General features: G+C 39.4%; 1 protein-coding gene across 1 annotated transcript in view; it reads left to right on the top strand.

Moving 5' to 3' along the window:
• SH3GL2 (SH3 domain containing GRB2 like 2, endophilin A1) overlaps window positions 1-27,513 on the top strand; it is a 57,807-nt gene that overhangs the window by 22,699 nt on the left and 7,595 nt on the right. The window contains exons 3-4 of the mRNA XM_060101160.1: window positions 25,835-25,978; window positions 26,895-27,028. Of these exons, the coding sequence (XP_059957143.1) occupies window positions 25,835-25,978; window positions 26,895-27,028 (278 nt within the window). The remainder of the gene's footprint in view (window positions 1-25,834; window positions 25,979-26,894; window positions 27,029-27,513) is intronic.

Here is a 27,513-nt window from a genome sequence, read left to right as displayed (position 1 = left end):
GTGGAGAAAAGACAGCCTCTTCAGTAAGTGGTGCTGGGAAAACTGGACAGATACACGTAAAAGAATGAAATTAGAGCATTCCCTAACACCATACACAAAAATAAACTCAAAATGGATTAAAGACGTAAATGTAAGGCCAGACAACATCAAACTCTTAGAGGAAAAGATAGGCAGAACACTCTATGACATAAATCACAGCAAGATCCTTTTTGACCCACCTCCTAGAGAAATGGAAAAAAAAAGAAAATTAAGGAAATGGGACCTAATGAAACTTAAAAGCTTTTGCACAGCAATGGAAACCATAAAGAAGATGAAAAGACAACCCTCAGAATGGGAAAAAAATATTTGCAAATGACGCAACTGGCAAAGGATTAATCTCCAAAATGTACAAGCAACTCATGCAGCTCAATATCAAGAAAACAAACAACCCAATCCAAAAATGGGCAGAAGACCTAAATAGACATTTCTCCAAAGAAGATATAGAGATTGCCAACAAACACATGAAAGAATGCTCAACATCATTAATCATTAGAGAAATGCAAATCAAAACTACAATGAGGGCTTCCCTGGTGGCGCAGTGGTTGAGAGTCCGCCTGCCGATGCAGGGGACACGGGTTCGTGCCCCGATCCCGGAAGATCCCACATGCCGCGGAGCGGCTGGGCCCGCGAGCCATGGCCGCGGAGCCTGTGTGTCCGGAGCCTGTGCTCCGCAACGGGAGAGGCCACAGCAGTGAGAGGCCCGCGTACAGCAAAAAAAAAAAAAAAAAAAAAAAAAAAACTACAATGAGATATCATCTCACACCAGTCAGAATGTCCGTCATCAAAAAATCTACAAACAATTAATACTGGAGAGGGTGTGGAGAAAAAGGAACCCTCTTGCACTGTTGGTGGAAATGTAAATTGATACAGCCACTCTGGAGAACAATTTGGAGGTTCCTTAAAAAACTAAAAATAGAACTACTATATGACCCAGCAATCCCACTACTGGGCATATGCCCTGAGAAAACCATAATGCAAAAAGAGTCATGTACCAAAATGTTCATTGCTGCTCTGTTTACACTAGCCAGGACATGGAAGCAACTTAAGTGTCCATCAACTGATGAATGGATAAAGAACATGTGGCATATATATACAGTGGAATATTACTCAGCCATAAAAAGGAACAAACTGAGTTATTTGTAATGAGGTGGATGGAACTAGAGACTGTCATACAGAGTGAAGTAAGTCAGAAAGAGAAAAACAAATACTGTATGCTAACACATATATATGGAATCTAAAAAAAATGGTCAGAAGAACCTAGGGGCAAGACAATAATAAAGATGCAGACCTACTAGAGAATGGACTTGAGGACATGGGGCGGGGGAAGGGTAAGCTGGGACAAAGTGAGAGAGTGGCATGGACATATATACACTACCAAATGTAAAATAGTGGGAAGCAGCTGCATAGCAGAGGCAGATCAGCTCGGTGCTTTGTGACCACCTGGAAGGGTGGGATAGGGAGGGTGGGAGGGAGGGAGATGCAAGAGAGAAGAGATATGGGGATGTATGTATATGTATAACTGATTTACTTTGTTATAAAGCAGAAACTGACAAACCATTGTAAAGGAATTATACTCTAATAAAATGTTAAAAAAATAAAAAAAAAGAAGAAAGCAGCAATGGAAAAATGACAAATAATATACAAGGGAACTCCCATAAGGTTAACAGCTGATTTCTCAGCAGAAACTTTACAAGCCAGAAGGGAGTGGCATGATATACTTAAAGTGATGAAAGGGAAGAACCTATAACCAAGACTACTCTACCTGGCAAGGATCTCATTCAGATTCAATGGAGAAATCAAAAGCTTTACAGACAAGCAAAAGCTAAGAGAATTTAGCACCACCAAACCAGCTTTACAACAAATGCTAAAGGAACTTCTCTAAGTGGGAAACACAAGAGAAGAAAAGGACCTACAAAAACCAAACCCAAAACAATTAAGAAAATGGTATTAGGAACATACATATTGATAATTACCTTAAACGTGAATGGATTAAATGCTCCAACCAAAAGACACAGGCTTGCTGAATGGATACAAAAACAAGACCCATATATATGCTGTCTACAAGAGACCCACTTCAGACCTAGGGACACATACAGACTGAAAGTGAGGGGATGGAAAAAGAAAATTCAATGCAAGTGGAAATCAAAAGAAAGCTGGAGTAGCAATACTCATATCAGATAAAATAGACTTTAAAATAAAGAATGTTACAAGAGACAAGGGAGGACACTACATAATGATCAAGGGATCAATCCAAGAAGAAGACATAACCATTATAAATATATATGCACCCAACATAGGAGCACCTCAATATATAAGACAACTGCTAACAGGTATAAAAGAGGAAATCGACAGTAACAAAATAATAGTGGGAGACTTTAACATCTCACTTACACCAATGGACAGGTCATCCAAAATGAAAATAAATAAGGATACAGAAGCTTTAAGTGATGCAATAGACCAGATAGATTTAATTGATATTTATTGGACATTCCATCCAAAAACAGCAGAGTACACTTTCTTCTCAAGTGCACACAGAACATTCTCCAGGATAGATCACATCTTGGGTCACAAATGAAGCCTCAGTAAATTTAAGAAAACTGAAATCATATCAAGCGTCCTTTCTGACCACAACGCTATGAGATTAGAAATGAATTACAGGGAAAAAAACGTAACAAACACAAACACATGGAGACTAAACAGTATGTTACTAAATAACCAAGAGATCACTGAAGAAATCAAAGAGGATATCAAAAAATACCTAGAGACAAATGACAATGAAAACACGACGATCCAAAACCTATGGGATGCAGCAAAAGCAGTTCTAAGAGGGAAGTTTTTAGCTATACAAGCCTACCTCAAGAAACAAGAAAAATCTCAAATAAACAATCTAACCTTACACCTAAAGGAACTAGAGAAAGAAGAACAAACAAAACCCAAAGTTAGTAGAAGGAAAGAAATCATAAAGATCAGAGCAGGAATAAATGAAATAGAAACAAAGAAAACAATAGCAAAGATCAACAAAACTAAAAGCTGGTTCTTTGAGAAGATAAACAAAATTGATAAACCATTAGCCAGACTCATCAAGAAAAAGAGGGAGAGGACTCAAATCAATAGAATTGGGCAATTGGGATTGACATGTATACACTGATGTGTATAAAATTGATGACTAATAAGAACCTGCTTATATAAAATAAATAAAATAAAATTCAGAAATTTAAAAATAAAGTAAAATTGATTTTAATATTTAATCCACTATATCCAAAATTTTAACTGATACTAAAAATCATTGAAAAATTTTACATTTTTATTCTTATACTAAGTTTTGAAATTTGGTGTACGTTTTATGCATACAGTACATATCTGTTTGGACTAGCCACATTTCAAATGCTCAATAGCCCCATGTGACCATTGGTTCCCATAGTGGACAGCACAGGACTAGATAGTTTGCCATTCTAGTCTGTATTATATTTTGATATGTGTTTGATGTTTAGCTTCTTGGTTTATATATATTGATGATTGATTTTTTCAGTAGAGAAATGGACTCTTGATTTTTGGATCAGGATATCTTTAAGTTGTTTTTTTGTCCATTTCTTTCAGCATTCTGCAAATCCGTTTCATGGCATTGTAGTGGAGATCTTCCCCTGACATAGAACTGTAGGCATGGTGGGATTGGCTGGCTGTGTTTCCTTCCCAGCCTTATCAGAGTGGTGATGACAGAGACCTTTTTAGTTTGCAGTGAAAAGTTATTCTGATCCTGATGTCATCATCCTATATAAACTTCCAAGATGTGTAGATAAAAAGCAGTTTAAATATGAAAAACATCATGTGTCAAGGTTTGGTTCTCTAAAGAAATGCTTTTCCCTTGAATGCCTGCAGTTCTGAGGTTCTCCACATGCCTGAGATTGGGACGTTAAGTCAGGGTCATTAAATGTCTATTCAGAACTTCTTAATAATAATTTAAAATCTCATTTGTGGAATGTTGCCTGTAGAAATAAAAGCTAGCTCTATTAATTTTAAAATATCTCATTAATCCCTGAAAAGCTATTACATCAAAATTATTGTATTTCTTTCTCATGGGCTGCCCTCTTATTAATCATCCCCTTCCAAAGATAAATAAATAAGATACTTGGTGGCAATAGAGCTGAAAATCAATACATATATTGTTCGGCATTCATGTCTCAAATACTTGCCTCCAGAACACACTGAATTTGCTGTATTTCGTGGAGGACAGGACCTGAGTCGTGTTCATCTTCTTGTCTTTCAGGGCTCTTAGCATTGTGCCTGGTGCATTGTTTGCCCTCAATATGTCTATTGAATAAGTGCACAAATGAATATATCCATCCTTTACTTAAAGAATAAGGGATTTGTACTGCGTCTAATAGCCAGTGCTTTTGCTTTTCTGAATCCTGACACTGAAAAATAATGAAAATGCATAAGGACAGATTACAGAAGATTACTTGGCACTGGCTGTTTCCTCTTCCTGAAATGCCCCAACTGCCCTGGCAGGTCACCCCCTGCCTTCTTAGTCATCCTTCCTACCTCAGCTTAAATACTCTGGGCTCCCTGTCTAAATCAGGTCCACTCCACTGTCATCATGACACCTTGACTTGAATCCCCTCCATAAATCTCTCCAGTGGTTCCCCATTTAGAATAACATTGAAAGCGCTCAAGGTCCGATGACCTGACTTCATTTCCTGAAATCCTACAAATCTCACTCCATCTGCACCAGTGTCCCTGGCCTTCCATATTGCTCCTCTCACCCACACAGCACCCTCATTCCTGGGACTGTGCCAGGCCATCTGCCTGAACCACTTGTCTCCAGGTTATCCCCCAGGTCTTCACTCAGGTCTCTGCTCTAATGTCACCTTATTTGTGTGGCTTTTCCAACCATCTTCTTTAAAACATCACCCTGTAAGCCATTTCCCTGTTTTGTTTTCCTTCATGGCACTTTTTACTACTTAAACTTTTATTCTGTATTTACTTGGTAAGGTGTGGCTTGTCTCTGCCACTAAAATGCAAGTGGCCTGAGTGTAGGATTGTTGTTCGTACATTGTAGTCAAAGAGCCTGTTCTCACCTTTTATTGTACTTATCACAATATTTACTTTTATAAGGTGTTTTTATTTGTTGCTGATCCTCAGCCATGCTCAGCTTGTTTCTGCCTCGGGGTCTTTGCACAGGAAGTTCCTCTGCCTGGAATACTCTTCTTCTGGCTCCCATTATGGCTGTTCTTTCTTGTCACTCCACCTCCCCATGGAGTCCTTCCCTGGCCACTGTTTCTGAAATAGCCTCTCCCTACCACTCTTATATCCCCTTCTAATATCCTGTCACCATTTTAAATTGTCCTCTATTTTATATATATTTTTTAAAAAATCATCTACCCATCACATACATCTCCCACCTAGAATATAATGTCCACAGAAGTAAGGACTTTGTCCTGTTTATTATCCCTAATGTACAGATAGTGCCCTCTTTATTTATTGAATGAATGCTGTTTATCTCTCCCACTGTATCATAAAATCATCAAAGACAAGGAATATGTCTGTTTTCGTGTGTGTGTGTGTGTGTGTATAACCTAGCACAGTAGTGCTTATTAGTGCTTAATTTGTTGAATGAGAGAATCAAATCATGTTAATCATATTTGAGCTCCATGTGTAGGAGTTGCCAAAGTTTCAGATAGAGTTATTGTCTGCAGACCTGAACAGGCCAGAATCAGAGCTGTTACTCTGTCTGCATAATACCTACTTGGTGTCATGCGCAATTAATACATTTCACAATTGCTTTTGAAAAAGTGTAGAAGTGCATAATCTCATGTTTAAGATCATTGGGCTGAAGCTATTGACAGCACATTCATATTTACATAGATAATAGTTGTTCCTATTTTCAGATTAGAAAGCTGAAGCTTCAAGAGAGATTAAATAATTTGCCCAAAGTCTTGCAGCAAAAGAACCGGAATTCATATTCACATATGGCTGTCTCCCTGGTCCATTTTGTCTTCATTGCCATATGCTGAAAAATATGAAGACAAGTTCAGTCTTGGTGTGTGTGTAGAATACACTCGAGTGGCCCCTAATGATTCTCATCCTTTGTAATCCCTTCCCTTTGAGTGTAGGTGGGATCTGTGACTTACTTTTAACCAGTAAAATATGGCAAAGGTAATGGGATCACCATTCACCACTCCCTTGGTTAGGTTACATTGCATGACAAAATTGTGGGCTGTTACTCCCATGATCACATTACATTATATAAAACTTTCTTAGCAGACTAGAGTGAGAGATTCTCCTGCTGGCCTGGAAGAAGCAGACTGCCATGTTGTGACTGTCTTAGAAGAGGGATGTGTGTCAGGGAGCTGGGGATGGCCTGTAGCCAACAGCCAGTAAGAAGCCAGCACAGTCAGTCAAATCCACCACAGGGAAGTGAAATTTTGTTAGTAACCCGAGGGAGCTGGGAAGCAGATTGATTGCCACTGAAGCTTCCTGATAACAAGGCAGCCTGGCTGACACCTTGAATTGAATACAGCCTTGTGAGACCCCGAACAGAGGACTCAGTTAAGTTGTGCCTGGACTTCTAACCTACAGAAACTGTAGGGTGATAAATCTGTGGCTTGAAGCCACTGAGTTTGTGGAACTTTGTTACACAGCATGGAAAACTAATACAGTATGGCTGTTTGTACCCCAACCAGAGCTCCTATTTCAAGCATATCACTGTCTGCGGGGGCCAACAGGTCATTTGCCCTTATCACTTTTGGCTCCTTAATATGGAAGCAGGAAGTAGATGGGGAAAACCTGTCATATCTTTTCAGCTTTGGATGAAGTCTCCTGAACCCCTCAGGGAGTGGTAGGACAAGTCCACTCTATGCTAAGACTGAAGATCTCTTTGAAACATGTGAGAGTGAAAAGCATTTGGTACAGTGCCTGGCACTTTATAAGGGCTCGAGAAATGCCACTCACCTTCTCTTCTCATTGGTCTGCAGCCCTACCTCAGGGTATCTCAGGGGCTTACCCAGCAATTCCTCCATAGGTAAGGCCTCCAGGGAAAAGTTCCACTGTAGGACCCTTCCCACAAGAATATCATAGTTCTATCTGCTCCAAAAACCTGACGAAGCAGAAGCTCACGATGTTAGTGCACAGAGGATTGTGTACTTTTCAAATAGCAGGAACCGTTCTCTGCCCCTGTGATGTAATTGCCTGCTTTCTCAGGGCATACTGTGAAACCTGTGTTGGCGTCTTATAACACCCCATGCGGAGGTGGGAGATGTTTGCTGTCTCATCTCACGGGTTCTTAAGGGCTGCTGACTGTGTATCACGGCTGAGTGTCTTAAAATACCTCCCCATTATTTCCCACTCAGCAGGGGCATACAAGAGCTTTGCTACCTTGGAGAGAAGTGTTTTATAAATACCATTATTTGGGCTGAGAGTAGTATGATTCCCTGCTACAGCTACATATTTGTATAAATCAGCAGGCAAAGCTTCCTCTTCCCTTTCCTCAGCCCCTTCTAATATTTAACTTCAAAAGCAACTGCAAAGGTTTGAGGTTATTTACCTAAGTCCTAATTACCATATAAATCTTTTGTACCCTTTAATAATTGTTAGTAATAATTAGTGTGCAAGGCTAAGAAACATGTTGCTCACAGTACAAGGCATCAGAGAGATCATTTTAGACTTGCAAATATTCTGAAATTTCATCTGGAAAAATTAGGCCATTATACACAATCATCATAGGTTGCCAGTGTGAAATATATGCTAAAATGTTACTTATTACATACCTTTTGTTGCAAGTATTAAGCCCCAAATCTAACTTAGTGTGATTTGGGGCTTTGTATTCATATCCCAATTGTAATCTCTGTAAAAGACTTTACAAATTTAGTTGATGTAATTCAGACAAGTTTTTGCTCCAACTAAAGATATCATTGAGCTTTGATAGATAATAAAGAGGTGAGTAGATTTTTAGCTCTTGGTGACTATTTCAATGAAATGGGCATGAACTACAGTTTTTTTTTTTTTTCCAGTCAAAAGGGGGAAAGGGAAGAAAAGAACTAACATTTATTTACTGCCTGCTTTGATTACATATATCACTTCATTTCACCATCACAACAATCCTGTCACTAAGTATTAGTATCTCTTGCTTATAACCAGGAACAGTGAGATTGGGGTAAACCTTCTCTACTCAGCAGAGCTACAGTGAACCCTGTCCTTTTATCCCTTTGACAACACATGCCCTTGCATTAATTAGTAGGGAATGATAATAGATTCCATCACAGAAGAATGCAATTCTAATTTTTTTATCTTCAAAAAGAGGCTATATTTTCACATCTAAATATCACTTTTGTCCTCTCAATTTTAACAATGCTTGTTCACAATATTTGTTGTATTTAGTAATTAACTTCCCTATTGAAATTTAATAACTTTCTACAAGAAGGGAGAGTAAATTACCTTCTTGTTTTCCTTGAAATATCTATTTGATCTTTTAAAAAAATTCTTGTTTTTGTAAAGACCCATACACAGAAACCAGATCATTAGGAAATAGTCTGGCTGTAGTATTCATTCTTGTAGAAACAAAACTGAATAAAGGAGGAATTAAAAAAAGAATAAAGGTAAAATCTTTACATTGGAGGTTTAAAGTAAGACCTATTGGTTTTGATCTCCAAGAGGGTTTTGCAAAGGATGAGTTTCTTTGGTTTTGAAAATTTACATTAAGGTTCTGTGTACACTGGGATAGATACCATGTACTCATTTGCAGGTGACTTAGTTCACTTATCCTAGTGGATTGTAGTGCATGTATGAGAGGTTGTTAGATTTGAAAGGCATTACAGACATCAGGTAAGCTGGTCTTCTTAGGTTTGAGGTGAGGAAGCAGAGGGTTAGGTGGCTCGCCCAAGGTCGCGCAGATGGAGAGACCTCCAGTCTCCTAACTCTGGTGTAGCACTCATCCTGCTTCCTGAGTCACAGCATGTATCACACTTCTTCACCTCTGCATTTTCAAACACATAACAAGTGTAAGTATAGCTAGAGCTCTGCATCTTCCTGCTGACATGTCTTAATTTGACCTATTTTAATGAGGAAGTAATAAAGCAGCCAGAGTCAGAGTGGCATTCTGGGAGGAAATTGGCTTTTTGAGACATAGCTAGGATTCAGTTTTTGCTCAGCTTCTTGTTGCTGTGTGTTCTTGAGCAAGTACATCATTTCTTTCTGCTTCATTTTCCTTATCTGTAAAATGGAGAAGCTGAAGCTGTCTCTAGTATTTTGGGGAGGATTAAAGAGATGATATGTGTGAATTACACATAGTAGATATTTCTGAAATGATAGCCATAAGATGAAATGTCATCGTAATCTTCAGTTATTCAGATATTTCAGGGCTCTTTCTAAAATTTCAGACCAGATGGTAGCATTTATGAAGAGTAGTACAAATCATTAAGCATTTGTTTGCGAAAGCTCTCTGCTCTTTGAGGCAGCTAGGTTTGTCTTCTGTAAGGTAGATAGAGATGAGAAAGGAATTAAGTCCCTAAAAGAAGTGAAAGGTTTCTGAAAAATGTATTCCCTGTCTTTGGCCTTCCTTGATGGATGCTAAGTCCATTAGGTTTCCCCTCTCAGTCAGAACATGAAGATGTGACTTGGAATGCTGTGGCCACATCTTCTGCCTGAGTGTGTCAACTGCCTTCATCAACACTAGCCAGGGTCGGGGTGGCTTTTATTCTTCCCTGTTGTGACAGACAGATGCCCTGTCACTATGTTTTTTTAATTTGAAATTTCCCAGTTGAAGAGAGAAGGAAGCTACTCTTGAGAGCATTATACAGCAGTTTAAAGCAGGTTGTACTTTTTATAATTTACAGAAGGTCTTTTGCCAAGCACTCCTGTCGTGATCATTTAGCGTGGAAGAGAGAGATGAGGTGCAGACTCATCACTCATCCCTGCCCCCTTGCAGCAAACACTCATTTTCACCACCCTGTTCCCCTTCACCCCCCTACCTGTGCTCAGGTTTGTGCTGGGCCTCTTCATTCCAGCTTTCTGTTCCACAAAGACTGCTATAAACCTTGATTTTGAATTATAGTTAATGAAACTAAAAAAAAATAAATTAAATTAAATGACATCAGAACTGTCTCTCCTTTTTTTTTTTTTTTCTTCCACTTAGGAAAAAGAGCACTCCATCTTTTGCCATCACTGTCTTTGGGATCAACCCCTCTTTAGAAAACACCACTTTTGCCTTGTCCTCAGAGGCTTGGGATCCACTTGTCCTGACATTTCACAGAACCTTTCTAGAACAGCAGTCTCAAGGGTTTTCCTACAGATGTCTGTCAGAACCTCAGCGCCCACTCATATGAGTGTGCTGCAGCCTGTTTTAGAGATGTAAAAGGAAAACTACTGTTTTTTCCCTACACTCTACCCACAGAACACTTCTGACACTAGATGAGTACGTTTTTCTCCCTACACCAACCAATTCTCTGACTCTACCAGGGGGTCAAACAGTTCAACTCAGTTCTGACACTATCTACCTGGAGTTGGCATCAGGTAAGGGCTCAGTCCCACAAGACTGCTCCATTGTCAGATGCCTCTGCTGCTTCTGACCCCCTCCTTGGGTTTGCTAATTTGCTAGAATGGCTGACAGAACACAGAGAAATGCTTATTTCACGTTTACTGCTTTATTATAAAGGAAGCAGCTGAGGAACAGCCAAATGGAAGGGATGCATAGGGCAAGGTATAGGGAAGAGGCTTTCGTAAATGTGAGAGAATTCATTTCTGTTGTTGAAAGTCACCCAGTTTGTGATAACTTTGTTATAGCAGCCCTAGGAAAAGAACACAGACAGTAATAAAATACTTATTTAAAATTGCTACAAAGTCCCTGCAACACTCACTTTCAGGGGGTCTTTATTGGCCCAGCCAGCCAATTTGTCCCACATGGCTCGATAAGGCGTCCCCTGACATAGCATTCACTTGGGAGAATATTAAGGTAGGAAGCACAGCATGCCAGCAGGGCAATGTCATGCATTTTCTTCAGTGGGGGTTCTCTCAACAGCGGTCGGGTTATTTCTGGCTCCCCAAGGGAGTCTAAATTCTGGTTTTGCCTCCTAGTAACTTATGAGAACTTGGGCAGATTTTCCAGTCTCCCTGAGCCTCTGCATCTTCACCTTGTGGATGCAACCCTCTCTCCACAGTGGGAATGACACAGTGAGACCCACAGGCTGGTGGTGGTGGTGGTGAAGATTAAGTTTAAATGTTTACGTGCATCACAAAACTACTGTGGGCTGAAAATGACAGGCCCCAAAGAGAAGAGGGGTCCGGGGCTCCCTGGAGGGTCTACCTCCAGCTAACATTAGGAACTTAATGCACATTTGCTATTTTATGTCATCCCTTTAAGCTTCTAACTCAAATTAGTGTTTTCTAAATACATAAGTTTTCAAAACGTGAAGATTTTTAAGTCTTTATAATCTTTAGGTCACATGCTTTCCAACTTCTTAATAATTATCCGCCAGACCTTGATCAGCCTCTTTTTCCCTCAGAATATACTATCTAATCTGCTTCCCTCATAATTAATTCCTCATTATGCCAAATCTGAGCTAGTATCTTCCTCAAGGTTCTTATGAGCCCTGTCACACACAAACCCTTCTAGAAAACTGTGTGGCTAAAAAGCCATTAATGAACTCTCTTTCTGTGTGTTGTCTTTGGAGAAATGTCTATTTAGGTCTTCTGCCCATTTTCTGATTGGGTTGTTTGTTTTTCTGTTGATGAGTTGTATGAGCTGTTTGTATATTTTGGAAATTAAGCCCTTGTCAGTAGCTTCGTTTGCAGATATTTTCTCCCATAGGTTACCTTTTCATTTTGTTTATGGGTTTCCTTTGCTGTGCAAAAGCTTGTGAGTTTGATTAGGCCCCATTTGTTTACTTTTGTTTTTATTTCTATTGCCTTGGGAGACTGACCTAAGAAAACATTTGTATGATTTAGGTCAGAGAATGTTTTGCCTATGATTTCTTCTAGGAGTTTTATGGTGTCATATCTTTATGTTTAATTCTTTAAGCCATTTTGAGTTTATTTTTGTGTATGGTGTGAGGGTGTGTTTTAACTTCATTGATTTACATGCAGCTGTCCAACTTTCCTAGCACCACTTGCTGAAGAGACTTTTTCCCATTTCATATTCTTGCCGCCTATGTTGAAGATTAATTAATCATAGGTGTGTATTTTTTTTTTTCTGGGCTCTCTGTTCTGTTCCATTAATGTCTGTTTTTGTGCCAGCACCACACTGTTTTGATTACTGTAGCTTTGTAGTATTGTCTAAAGTCTGGGAGGGTTATGCCTCCTACTTTGTTCTTTTTCCTCAGGATTCCTTTGGCAATTCTGGGTCTTTTATGGTTCCATGTAAATTTTAAGATTATTTGTTCTAGTTCTGTAGGAACTGTCATAGGTAATTTGATAGGGATCACATGAAAAGATGCTCAACATCTCTACTTATTAGAGAAATACAAATCAAAACTACAATGAGGTATCACCTCACACCAGTCAGAATGGCCATCATTAAAAAGTCTACAAATAACAAATGCTGGAGAGGGTGTGGAGAAAAGGGAATCCTCTTACACTGTTGGTGGAAATGTAAATTGGTGCATCCACTATGGCAAACAGTATGGAGGTTCCTCAAAAAACTAAAAATAGGGTTGCCATATGATCCAGCAATCCCACTCCTAGGCATATACCCAGATGAAACTATAATTCAAAAAGATACATGCACCCCCGGTGTTCATAGCAGCACTATTTACAATAGCCAAGACATGGAAACAACCTAAATGTCCATCAACAGATGAATGGATAAAGAAGATGTGGTATATGTTTATATACAGTAGAATACTACTCAGCCATAAAAAAGAATGAAATAATGCCATTTGTAGCAACATGGATGGACCTAGAGATTATCATACTAAGTGAAGTCAGAAAGAGAAAGACAAATACCATATGATATCACTTAAATGTGGAATCTAAAATATGATACAAATCAGCATATCTACAAAATGAAAACAGACTCACAGATATAGAGAATAGACTGTGGTTACCAAGGGGGAGTGGTGGAGGAGGGAAGGAATGGGAGTTTGGGATTAACAGAGGCAAACTATTATATATAGAATGGATAAACAACAAGGTCCTACTGTATACCACAGGGAACTATTGATATATTCAATATTCTGTGGTAAACCATAATGGAAAAGAATATGAAAAAGAATATATATATATATATATATATAACTGAATATATATATATATATATAAAATGGAATCACTTTACTATACAGAAATTTACAAACACAACATTGTAACTCAACTATACTTCAATAAATTTTTTTTTAATGTTTATGTAAAGCTCCTGGCTGATGGTAACACCAATTACAGCTAATTCCCACCTACCAAATATAAAACCAGAAGAAAAAGAAAACTTGTGGAATTTTGTTTTATCTTGATTTGGGGGGGATTTTCTTCCCCTTCTTCCTTTTATCTAATGGCCTAGACTTCAAGATTCCAGGTGTTTCCTTCTTTATTATGACTGAATAATATTCCATTTTATAAATGTATGTATACACACCAAAAAATGTATGATCTCACTTACGTGGAATCTAAAGAAACCAAACTCATAGAAACAGAGCTCACATGGGTGGTTGTCAGAGCTGGGGGGTAGGGGGAGTGCATGAAATGGGTGAAAGTGGTCAAAAGGTACAAACTTCCAGCTATAAGATAAGTAAGTTCTAAGGATGTAATGTATAGCTTGATGACTATAGTTAACAGTACCATATTGTTTAACTTCTATATTTTAATACCATATTGAAAGTTGGTAAGAGAGTAGATCTTTAAAGTTCTTATCAGAAGAAAAAAAATTGTAACTGTGCGAGGATGCATGTTAACTAAACTTCCCATAGTGATCATTTCATGATATATGCATATATCAAATCATTATGTTGTCCACCTTAAACTTATTCAGTGTTATAGGCCAATTATATTTCAGTAAAACTGGGAAAGAAAAAAAAAGATTCCAGGTGTTATCAGATAATCTACCCTCTTTTGGGCTCAAGACCCATATATTTAGTTATATGTTTAGTCCAACCTTGTGGATATTCTGTTAGACTTTGTATTTGCTGAATTTGAAACACCTCTATATTTCCTCCCCCAAGTCTCTTCCTCCTTTGTTCTTCATCTCAGATTTTTATCATCACCTACCCAGGTATTCAGTCTAGAGATTGGAATGCAATGTTCTCAAACTTGGTGTATGTTAGAATCACCTAAGGGACTTTAAAGACTGTAGCTGGCCAGACCACAAGGCAGACCGGTTACTCAGAAATCTGGAAGTGGGACACAGGCATCAGGTTTTGGTTTTTTTTCCTGAGCTTTTTATTGATCTATAATATACAAAAAGTATAGTGCTCAAATCATAAATATATGGCTCAATGAATTATTACAAACTGATACTGTCATGTAAAGGTACCTAATTTAAGAAACTGCACATTGCTTCCCTTCCAGATGCAAGCTGTCCTGACTTCTAAGACTTAGAAGGTCTTAGAAGACCTTTGCTTAAATGGAATCATAGAGCATGTACTCTTTAGTTCTGCCTCCTTTTGCTCAACTTTATATTTGTTTTGCTGTGTGTAGGTATAGTCCTTTCATTCTCATTGTTGTCTAGCGTTCCATTGTGAGAACAGAGCACAATGTATTTGTCTGTTTTCTCACTGATACACACTTGGGTGTTTCTATTTTCTGGCTATTTTGAACAGCCCATTTTTGTATATGAGTCTTATGCACATTTCTGATGGATATATGCCTACAAGTGGAATTGCTGGGGCACAGGGTCTTTTCAGCTTTTGTAGATAGACACTGCTAAATTGTTTTCCAAAATGTTCTACCAGTTCTTGCTCCCACCAGCAGAATTTGAGAGTTCAGGTTGTTCTGCACCCTCTGAACGCTTGATATTTTCTGAGTTTTTTTTTTTTTTTTTTTTTTTTTGCGGTACGTGGGCCTCTCACTGTTGTGGCCTCTCCCGTTGTGGAGCACAGGCTCCAGATGCACAGGCTCAGCGGCCATGGCTCACGGGCCCAGCCACTCCACGGCATGTGGGATCTTCCCTGACGGGGGCATGAACCTGTGTCTCCCGCATCAGCAGGTGGACTCTCAACTACTGCGCCACTAGGGAAGCCCTCTTTTCTTTTTTTTCCACTTTAACCATTCCTGTGGGTATGTTTCAATGTGGTTTCATTTGCATTGGCAAAATAATGAAGTTGTGCCCCTTTCAGATTAGATATTTGAATATCTTATTTGGTGAACTGTCTGTTCAAGCCTCTTGCACATTTAAAAAATTGGGTCATCTTTTTCTTAAAGGTTTATAGGAGTTTTTTCTTTTTAATATTTTGGATACAAGTCCTATTTTGGATATGTGTATTGTGAGTATCTTAACATTTTTTTGGTTGCCTTATTTTTTTTAATTTGTTTTTTTAATTTTTGTCTGTGTTGGGTCTTCGTTGCTGTGTGTGGGCTTCCTTTAGTTGCGGCAGGGGCTACCCTTCATTGAGGTGCATGGCCTTCTCATTATTGTGGTTTCTTTTGTTGCGGAGCACGGCCTCTAGGTGCATGGGCTTCAGTAGTTGTGGCACGCAGGCTCAGTAGCTGTGGCTTGTAGGCTGTAGAGTGCAGGCTTAGTAGTTGTGGCACACGGGCTTAGTTGCTCTGTGGCATGTGGGATCTCCTGGACCAGGGCTTAAACCCATGTCCCCTGCATTGGCAGGCGGATTCTTAACCACTGTGCCACCAGGGAAGCCCCATTTTTTGGGTTGCCTTTTAATTCTTTCTAATGATTTCTTTTGAAAGATAGAAGTATTTAATTTTAACACAGTCCAATTTAGAAATGCTTTTTTTATGAATAAGTGTTTTTGTGCCCTATTTTAAGAAATATTTGCATATTCTACAGGTCATGAGTGTGTTCTCCGATATTATTTTCTAAAAGTTGTACTGTGTTTCCTTCCATAGTTAGATCTGCAGTCCACTTAGAATCAATTTTAGGTATAGTGTGAGGTAGAGTTGAGTGGATGTTTTTTCTTATAGAATCTCGTTGACCCAGTACCACCTTTGAAGGAATCATTAGTTTTAAAACCTCCCCAGGTGATTAATGGGCAGCCAGCCACTGCCCTAACGCCATCCTAGATGCCCCTCTTCTTTCTCCTCACATTTAATCAGTCACCTGATTCATGCTACCCACCACAGGACTCTAAAATTTCTCTCTTCTCCTATTTCCTTAGGACTCATCTATTACAGTGTTTTCATAACCGGTTTCTCTGTCTCCAGTGGCTTCCCATTTTAGGAAGACCCCCTTCCCACTTCTCACTTTCCCTAACTTGATGATAGGAATCTTTTTTCCAAAATCTAAACCTCATATAATTTGATTTAAAGCCCTTTTGAAGGTCTAGATGTTAAATAACTCTGTCAGAAACCTTTGATGGGAGACTCTAAGCTCCTTAGCATGCAATTCAGGGCCCTTCACAGCCTGGTTCCAACTCTGTGGCCTCTTCGCATTGTTCTGTTTGGCCTTGCACCTAAGCCACAGACACTGTGAAGTTTCCAAATGCACCAAGCATTGTTATGTGCCTTTGCTCATAGTCGCCAGATGCCTGGAATGGCCCTTCCTACCCCTCTGCCTTTACAGCTCACTCTTCCAGAAACCCAGCTCAAGTGTCACCTGTTTCATGACCCTTCCTGGCCTTACTCTCCTAGCAGAATTCATTGCTCAACTCTGTGGTGTGAGTACATTATAACCTTATTCACAGTATGGCCCGAGTCTGCCTCAGATCACGGTGAATGGAGGCGCTCTCTGACTCCAACTAGACAATAAGCTCTTTGAGGACAGAGACTGGGCCTTGCTTCTCTCAGAGTCTCTCTGGCATAGTCTCCCTCAGGCAGTGAATGTTTCATTCATTTAATCACTGAAAAAAATCTTTAGAAAGCTGATTTTTTGGTAAATACCACTTCACTCAGGGAGTGCAGATTCATATTTTTTCTGTATTGGGGGATACATAATTGTTTTCCAGTGTCACCTATGTATTGATTTTTATTGATCTTTTTTTATCCCCTTAGGGCTTATAATTTAGCCTAGGAACCCTCTTTTGTTGGGAGAAATGAGAGCCTCTATCCTGATTCCAGAGGATTGTGTGATCAGCTTCTTATCATTTTCCCATAAAGCAGTTTTTCATGGCATAATTGAGAGATGACGTGCTTCCAAAGAGCCAGTGTTAATAATGAGTGAATAGAAAATGGGGTCTCACCCTTGTGCACTTTAAAGAAGTGGAGTCAGGAGAAATGAAAAGGCCCAGCATCCTCAGAAATCTTAAAATCTTGTGTATGTAAGGGAAACACCAGCCAGATTGCCATCAGCATGACCTGCTCTCCCGAATCATCCTATCAGATCGCAGAGTTAGTGTGTAATTAGATCTTATCAGCAGCCTCTTGCTCCGTTTTAGAGCACAATAAGAGATTGTTGTGCTTTTGAACAGGGAAGTCTTTTCTAAGGATTAGAAAAAATGATATATACAGAAAATTGTATAAAAAAACAAAACTTTTAAATAAAATCATTCACCCCACAGTTAATAAGTAAGCACCTGCTGTATGCTTGGCCCTTTGCTAGAATTCAGTAGGGTGTAGTTTCCTAACTTGTATCAGGAAACAGACATGCAGAAAAGAGAGAAAGTATCATGTGAGATATGATCAGTGTATGTACAGGGCATGGTGGAGACATAAAATGAGAGAAGGGTCATGTATACTTGGAGGCAGTAGAGGTAATTGGGAAGGACTGTAGAAAAGGTGTGCCTGGTGTTATGTTGGGCAGGTAGACAGAGAATGGGGTCATTCCAAGAAGAGGGACCGTTCTAGCAACTTCAGGAAACTGCTGAAGTTTTCTAGGGCTGAAGGCCAGGGCATGCTTTCTTGGAGAAGTCTTCTATCTAAGAAGAACCACCTTAAGTAGGGGAACTTGGAAGAGTTTTAGGAATTATCCAACTGTCTCCTTTTTTTTCAACTTTTTATCAGTGAAGAACCTGAGACTCAGAGAGGTAAAGTAACTCATACAAAATCACACAGGGAACTTGCTGGCATGTCTGATACTCATAGAAATAGCCAACATTTATTGAATGTTTATCATGTACCAACATTGTGACATACATTATATCATCTAATCCTTGCATCATCCTAACCTTACAATGAGGGGGAGGTACCATTTTACAAATGAGGAAACTGAGGCCCAGAATCATCCAGCAAGAAATATAGCCAGGATTTGGTCTCAGACAGTCTGACTCCAAAGTCTGTGTCTTAATCCCACCTTGTTAAACTGGCTGTCCTTTCTGGTTTTATTTCCACAGTTAGCAGCTAACTCCTACCTACAGAGTTGCAGAAGTTTATGTCTATCCTGACAACAGAGTTGCAGAATTGAAATATTTACAATCATTTTTATTGACTTACTTTCAGGGCTCTATCAAGGATAAATCATACATTTTTGTCAGTTTAGATATTGGACCATCAGCCACTGTGTCAGTCAGAGTTCAATAGGGAAGCAGAGACATGGTAGATACTATGGGCTAAGAGGTTGAATAAAGGAACTAGAGCTTGTACAGTTGTAGGAAGATCTGGGTAAATAAAGGCCAAAAAAGTAGAATTAAGGATCAGAGAAAGTTCACTGACCAGCCCTGACCCAGGTAAACAAACTTACAGGAATCTGGAAGGTAGGCAGGCCCAGCTGCTGGAGCAGCACTGCACAGGGCAGCGGGCATGGAAGGCTGTGGAAGGCTGTTGTCTCTTCAAGTTACCACCTCTGTGAGTTTACAGCAAAAGCTCTGTGGTGGGCCTGGGGGCACTCTTGCTCAGCAGAATCAGCATTCAAGAAGAGCTGGGCACAGAGTATGAAATCGAGGACAAACTGAAACCTGTTTTCACCTCAGCCTTCAGAGTGTATGGCTGCTGCTTCACCTTCGCCTCCCAAATTTGCACAGCCTCACTTTGGACCAATTCTAGCTTGGAAACTTGCAGGGGAGGGGTTCTGGGAAATGTAGTTTCCCATACAACCAAGTTGACAGTGGAACACTCCACACAAACTTCTAGAAAGAGAACATGGAGGGTAGAAATGAGTGCTTTCCCCTGTCTCCAGTGCCTATGGTGTGTGTCTGTGCTCGTTGCTCTTTTGGCTGTTTATCACTGAATCCTGATAATAACTTTCAGAATTAAATGATTTTTCAGGGGTACACAGCTAGCAAGATTTGGAACCTGGATTTTTACCTGTGTTTGTATGAACCAAAGCTAATGTTTATTGTAATGCACTGTTCTGTTTTCCATGACAGACAAGACCTAATGGTCTGTTTTCCTGTTTGATCATTTGGATTAAGAAATAATTTTTTTTTTTTTTTTACACTAAGATTTAGCAGAAGTACTGGGGTTTCAACATTCCCAGTTAGTTACCATGCTAGTTGCTTAGGAGAGACTGAGCAGTGACTCACAGGGACACCACTTTTAGGTCAGAGGAAAATAACACCATTTGGCGGTGTGAGGAGAGCTTCTGTTTTACTCTCCGCAGAGCTTTGACTTCCCTTTGGCTGTGCCCAGAATTAGAAAGCTCTTCAAGGGATGGTACAGATTATGCTTTAGAGTCCAGAGCTGATACAGATTGAGCTTTGACTGTACCTGTTTCTCTTCCTGAAAAGATAGTACCAATTTTTGAGGACAAAAAAGAAACTGCTCCCCTCCCCTTTTTAACAGAAGACAAAACAATGGAAGCCCTTTGCGGGAATAAATTAGCTTTCTTGGTCATCCTAATTTTACTTCCTGCTGTTTCAGTTCACCAGATACATTTCCTTCCAGAAACCACCTAGATGTGGACTCATTGAGACCTTGCCTCTGATGGTTTTTTCCTTGATGGCATTTCACCTGTTAATCCTTATTAACTTTTCTCTTCCTAGCCAATTCTCTTTATACCACTGAACGTATTTTTCAACAGAACTTTTGGTGGAAAGACCCTTGAGGTTAGAGCAGTGTCCAGATTGTGAAGATACTGTGAGTAGTTATGCAGTTCAGCCACTAAATTAGGTCCACTGATGGAAAAAGAAGTGGGAAATATGTTAAATTTAGTACTTCATAATGGAAGTAATATATGCTCATATTATAAAATATATATATATATTAAAGCTTTTTACAAAAAACAGCAGCCCTCCTGGAGTTGCTTCCCCCATTTCCATTTCCCAGAAGCAACACTTTCAAAACCTGTTTGGCTGTTTCTTTGGTTTTTACTTCTGTCTTGAAACAACATGCTAATGTTGCCTTTGCTTAGTTTTCCAGTTTTAGGTGTTTCAGTTTGATTCCCATTTTAAAAGATGAGAATTGTTTGCTCTTTTCCTGTTTTCCCATTCTTCCACATCTTTCCCCTCTCTCATTTTTCCAGTATGTTTATAGCATAATTTATGTTGGATAAGTATTCAGTATTTACATTTTATGCCCTTGTAAAACTTGTACAGATCTGAAACATGCAGAATAATATGGTTAGATTTCTTTTCTTATACAACCTTTTTGTTTTTCCTGGAGTTAATAATTGTTTTAATTTTCAGTTTCTTAACTTTTTGTGTACCTTTCACTGATTCTTTCCCTAACCCTCTGCCACAAATATGAATTTCCTGTCAATACATTGAAACGTGCCAGGTGTCAGTCATCTTTCAGATATGTATCTGATGCTGCATTCTAGATTGGTTACTGTCTTAGTTTGGGTCCCCCCAGAAGTAAACCATGTGCATGGATGTGAGCACAAGTGGTTGATTTAGAAGATGATTCCAGGATGATCCAAGATGATTCTAAGATGATCCAAGATGATCCCCTAATCCTGTTAGGGGATTAGGAAAGGGGAGGAGGCCAATGAAGGGTGCATTATAAAGCAAGGTACAGTAGTGGACAACTATAACCTGATTCCAGTGGGGATCATGGGGAGCCTATAGTTCCCTTTAGCTCATGGCTCCGTGAGCTGCATGCACCTGGTTATGTATAGTGTCAGCTACAGTTGGTGCTCAATGCCTGATGCACAAGGACCATCTTGAGATCTCCCTGTATCATCATTTTCACCTCTTTTCTTACCCTGGATCCCTTTTTCTAGATCCCTTAACCTGTCCCTTTTCTCAGCTGACACCTTTGTTTTGGTAGAATGCCTCTTCCATTGACCTTGGGAAGATAAATTGAAATCTTCCTTGTGTATTTGAAAATGTCATATGTTACTTTTATACTTCATTGATAATTTGAATTTAGGGTTATAGGTTATTTCCTCCAAAAATATTGGAGTCATTGCTTCATTGTTTTCTGAGGAAATTTCTCATGTTGTTCATGATTTTCTCATGTTCAGTGACCTTCTAATACTTGATACTTTGTGTGTAGCCTATTTTTTCCTCTCTGAAAGGTTTTAGGACTGTCTGTTTGTCTCCAGTGTTATGAAATTTCATGTTAATAGTCCTTGGTAGGATCCTTTTATCCATTGTCCTGGGCATTCGATCGACCCTTTCAATCTGGGAACATGTTTGTTAGTTCAGAAATTTCTTGAACTTTTAAAAAGAATTTCTTCCCCTTCTATATCTGTGTTCTTTCCTTTTGGAGCTTCCATTATTCAGCTGTTAGACCTCCTGGACTGATCCTGATTTTATGTTTTCTTTTTGATTTTTTTAATCTCTGGTTTTTTGTTCTACTTTTGGGGGGATTTGCCTCAACTTCATCATCTGTGCTTCTATTGATTTTTTAAATTTTTATGTTTTATTGAAATTCATATTTAAAGTTAAATTATATTTTAATTTCTAAGAGTTCTCTGTTTCTTTTTTATTTCATTGATAAAGTATCTTAGACACCTAAGAATGTTAATGATAGTTATTTTTCTTTCCCTGAGTTGTTTGTTTTTTACAATTTCCTTGTTTGTTTTGCCTCTCTCATGTTAGAAACTTTCTTCAAAGTCTGATGTTAGTGGCTAACCTTTTCCTCTTAGGTGTAGGACAGTAAAGCTGAGTCAAGGGAGGGTGCTTATTTACTATTATAGCTTCATTCTAGGGTAATCAGCCTGAAGTTGTTGCATTGGGTGCTTCCAGCTGTGAATATCTGTAAGTCTCTTCTCTTGAGTTGGTTGTATTCCCCAGAGAAGAATCTTCCAGTCTTCTGCCCAGAGGGTTCAAACCTGACTGCCAGTTCTCTAGGGCAGGGCTCCCCAACCCCCGGGCTGCGGACCGGTACAGGTCCTCGGCCTGTTAGGAACCAGAAGGAGGTAAGCAGTGGGCGAGCCATGGAAAAATTGTCTTCCATGAAACCAGTCCCTGGTTCCAAAAAGGTTGGGGACCGCTGCTCTAGGGGACCAGTAGGGGAAGTGCGCTGGCAAGTCTCACAGTTCACAGTCTGGACTGGCCCTAAAGCCCTGTTTTCAGTATAGGTCAGGTAGCTTCTCTCTGCAAAAGAACTCTATTAGATTGCTACAGTTTTTATTCTTCATAAAAAAAAACAAGTTTTCTAGTTCCCATTCTCTGTTACGATTCAAAAGGCTGTCAGTCACCTGAGCCAAAAGATATGAACAGAGTCTGCTTATGAAAACCACTGCCATGACCGTCTACTAGTTTCTAAGGTAGTCTATTTATTCGTTTATTCTTTCCTTCAGCAGTCAAGGTTAAACATCTCATGTGTGTACAGCTTTATGCTAATCCTGTCTGGGAGATACGCAGAGCAGCATACCAGTATCCTGCTTTCATGGGCCAGGGGAGAGATTGCTGTTAGGAAGCTGTTTCTGCAGTAAGCCCAGTGGGGGCAGGTTGAACTAGAATAGCAAAGGTGGGAAAGTAAAGATGGGGGCTTAGAGAGATTGTAACAATTTGAAAGAAAGGCTAAAGCTGTGGCAAATATAAAGATAATGTGAAGGACAGGAGTTAGGTCCCTTTAGAAGAGAAGAGAAGGGTCCCTAGGGGCACATCTAACTTGGTGAAGCTATCTAGCCCGAGATCATATTATAGGAATTCTAGTGTCTTAAATTTGTATTTTTCCAGGCTTCCTCTCTGTTTCTTCAAGTATTGCTTTTTAAAAAATATTTATTTATTTATTTATTTATTTGGCTGTGCCGGGTCTTAGTTGTGGCACGTGGGGTCTTTTAGTTATGGCATGCGGACTCTTAGTTTCAGCATGCACGCAGGATCTAGTTCCTTGGCCAGGGATCGAACCCAGGCCCCCTGCATTGGGAGCGTGGAGTCTTAACCACTGGACCACCAGCGAAGTTCCTTCAAGTACTGCTTTTAAGAGTCATTTAAAAATAATTATGTTAACACTTAAAAATGGTTAATTCAGACATTTGATGATGTTTTTCAAGAACACAGAAGTTTTACTAATCCAGGAGTCTTAAAAATAGTTAATAGCTGTGAATAAATTTAAAAGCTGGTCTCTTCAAATATATGAATCAATAAGTATTTTAGATGATTTGAAGAAATAAGCTAATAGAGTATGGTTTTCTTCCTCCTTCTCGTGAAAATGTAGAACACATTCAAGATGTTCCTAAGTAATTAATGGAAGAATTGAACAACATTGAAAATGATAAATTTGAAAATCAGCCACAGTATATTAAACTGTTACAGTTATTTCAGGTAATTGCTTACCAGAAGACAGCTCTTAGCAGAACCAAGATCTAAGCACAGATCAGTAACCAAATTTGTAAAAGGAATAAATCTTTAGAGTGTAAAAACAGGACTTGAAGGGATTAACCACTGTGTGTGTTTTCATTACTCAGTTTCTTTATCTCCATTTATCTTCTTTCCTTCTGTTCATTTGGTACCTCTTACTGTCTGGTGTCTGCTTATTTCAGTTTTATTTGTACTAACGTTACTCCTTCTTTGTGTTTCCCTGGTACCTTGTGTGTATTAGCTATTATTGCATTTATCACATCTGTTGCCACTGTTTACGTATCTGACACTTCACTCTACTGTGAGCACCTTGGCAGGGACTATGTCTTTCCTGGATTTCAGATATGGCTTATTGTAGAAAAGTCTTTGAATATATACTCTAATTATATCATTCCCCCCAAAAATGTGTCATCTTGTGACATTTTCAATTTTTTAAATTTAACGTGTGTGATACACTTTTCTATGAGAAGCAAAGAAAATGTGAATTTTACATTTTTTCCAGGTACCACCAGGCTTTACATCTGTTAGCATGACTAACTGCTACTCATTATGTGATTCTAAGCTTAAAGATATTTCTCACCCGAAACCTTCTTTGCGATGCCCACTCCTACAGACTAGGGTGATGCTATATACTTTCGTGACTTGCTGTAATCTCCCCACATGACACTTAGTATATACACTTCACTCTAATTGCTTTTAAAATAGACGCTACCCTCAGTTCACTATAAACTTCATAAAGGCAGAGGCCATAGCTGTCTTGTTCGTTATAATATCCCTGGGACAAACTTGGGGGGGTGGCCTCTCATAATAATTCTCTTTGTCTGCAGATTCGACCTTTGAAGCCCAAAGTTTAAATAAAAACCTATTCAAAACAAATGTTCAAGATGAAATGGCAGCCACTAAATGCTGGAAGTGTGTGCTTTAGCTGTAATTCTATCAGGGGTTTCCAAGCAGATGGAATCCTGGGCATAATTCTAGGTTAATGTACATTCCCAACTCTGATAATGAACCTGAGAAACCATAGTATCCTAGCATCAAGTAAATCATTGTCTTTAACAGTGTGCTAATAAACCTGTTTCTTCCATGAAAACTGGATTTGCCTTCTAGGCATCTTCTTTTATAAAAGCAAAAGCAAAAAAGAAATTGAAATGCTGTCTTTGTGGCACAAAACTAATTTTCAGAAGCAGTTACGTGCGAGAAAAGTAATTGTCTTTTTAATGAACATAATATTTCTGTTCTTCATGGGACTGTTTACTGTTAGAATCTTAGTTGAGAAGTGATTTTGAAAATTATTTTATATGTGGTGTAAGTGAAACATGGCATAAGGCCCACACTGCAGGAGTTATCAGTTAATTTCCTACTTCAGTCCATAGGCTCCTAGAATTGAAATAAAAGGTAGAATCCTAAAACTTCGAGATCACAAAATCCCGTAGTTTTTGAAGTGCTTTCTGTGGGCCACCCAGATCCACAGAGGGACTGAAGGGCCACAGCAATGAAGAGAGTATCAGAAAAGGCACAGGAGTAGAGAATGGACTTGAGGACACGGGGAGGGGGAAGGGTAAGCTGGGACGAAGTGAGAGAGTGGCATGGACATATACACACTACCAAAGGTAAAATAGATAGCTAGTGGGAAGCAGCTGCATAGCAGAGGGAGATCAGCTTGGTGCTTTGTGACCACCTAGAGGGGTGGGATAGGGAGGGTGGGAGGGAGAAGCAAGAGGGAGGAGATATGGAGATATATGTATATGTATAGCTGATTCACTTTGTTATACAGCAGAAACTAACACACCATTGTAAAGCAATTATACTCGAATAAAGATGTTAAAAAAAAGTAAAAGAAAAAAAGAAAAGGCACAGGAAGACGGGCAAGATGGGATCTTCACGTGGAAGAGCTTTGCCTTTTCTATTAAATTCCTCTTGAGATTTTGAGAGAAAGGGAGAGTTTAGCGATTAAAAGAGCAGGTGTGTGTTTATCTGTGGACCAAGCTGCACATATTGCAGATGAAAACATTGGTGGAGGGGCAATTTTCGGTAGCTGAGCTGGTTTAGAGACTGGTGAAGGCCTGACTCCCCACCCAGCCATGTCCCTCCTACATCACATTGCCTGCTTTGAAAGTCTCTTATCTCTTTGTCTCCAGCTTCCAGAGCTAAACTCAGCATGATCAACACCATGTCAAAAATCCGTGGCCAGGAGAAAGGGCCAGGCTATCCTCAGGCAGAAGCACTGCTGGCAGAGGCCATGCTCAAGTTTGGAAGAGAGCTTGGAGATGATTGCAACTTCGGTAATGTATGCTTCCTCACATTTTCATTTTTCATTTGTCTGTGGGATTTTAGTGCCACTAAGAAAACTCTGTAGGAAATAATCCAAACCATTTTATATTTTGATTCTCAATTTTAGGTCTTGTCCACATGGGCCCCAAATTTGTTTTCAGAGTTGTATCATCATTTTTGGTGTCATTTGTCTTAGGAATTTTATTTATTTTCTTTTTTCCTAATGAGATCCCATCATTACAGTAGTTGGGTGACACATCCAGATGCCTGGACATTTACCACTGCACGTGTCTGGCGGTAACTAGAGTGTTGGGACAGAGGGAACTGTCACAATCAGCATGAGTCAACACCCCACCCCATGAGCTTTCTCTTTGCTCCCTCCTCTTCTATATAGGGTACCTAATTTGACTACCCAAGGTGAATTCCTTCACCCCTCTCTCCTTTGACCCTCAGCTGCCATACTAACCACCTTCTGTTTTCACTGCTTCACAATGTGAGGTCGCAGCAAATGACTGTCCTTCCTGATTGAGCCCTGCTCTCTGTTCCCGGTATTTGCTTTTGCTGAATGCACTGGCCTTAAAGAGGTCTCCTCTAAGGGAAAGCAAGCACTTACAAAGGAGGGTAGGGAGCTTCCAAATTGCTTTTTAAAGGAAAAGCAAAATTTTATGTTCTTTATAATAAGGGGTCTCTCTAACACCCATTGGGGGCATTGAGTCTATTGTACTCAGTGAACTTTCATGTACTGTCTCAGGTGGAAAATACACTGATCTCCAGAGGGCATTATTTGCTGTCTGTTGTCTTGGTTGTCTTCAGAAGACAGACAGTAATCCCAGGTTTTTCGTCTGTGATGGGTGCTGTTATTGCAAGTGCATTTCACCTTCACCTTTGTTCTTTAACGAGTACAAGTGCTTAGTTATCCCCTTGCAGGCCCAGCGCTTGGTGAGGTGGGGGAGGCCATGCGGGAACTCTCGGAGGTGAAGGACTCTTTGGACATGGAAGTGAAGCAGAACTTCATTGACCCCCTTCAGAATCTTCATGACAAAGATCTGAGGGAAATTCAGGTATCTGCAGCTAGTTATTTGGGAAGTGGGCAGTTGGAATTGTACAGATGCAGGTGCCCTTCTCCTTTAGGAAACATTTTTTAAAGCTTACCGTGCATGTTGTCAGCACTGAGCATGTGAATTGCAAAACAATCCAGCATGATAAATCGAGAGAAACCAGAAATGCAGTACTTTTAGCCCCAATATTATGATAACTGTGCCACTCCTGAGTATTACATTTGACTTCTCCACGTTCAATTTTCAAGTTTTTTCAAGCTTTTTTCTCCATGAGGGTAATATCCTTTCCCTGATAATACACAATTTTCTTTATTATTCTGTGGTTTTCTGGGGGTGATTTCACCTTCTAAAATGCTAACTGTACCAGTTGTTAGCTTAAATACATAATTATTCTATTACTCTGTAAACATGTGTTTTCATATTTTCATAATGTTTTTTAGGATTGAGGAAGAACCCAACTATCCTCTTTCTAAAACATGTAGAAGAGT

The sequence above is a fragment of the Mesoplodon densirostris genome, chromosome 6, assembly GCF_025265405.1.
Source record: "Mesoplodon densirostris isolate mMesDen1 chromosome 6, mMesDen1 primary haplotype, whole genome shotgun sequence".
Taxonomy (NCBI): Eukaryota; Metazoa; Chordata; class Mammalia; order Artiodactyla; family Ziphiidae; genus Mesoplodon; species Mesoplodon densirostris.
Note: the sequence above shows the minus strand (reverse complement) of the source record. Positions and strands in the feature narration are given on the sequence as shown.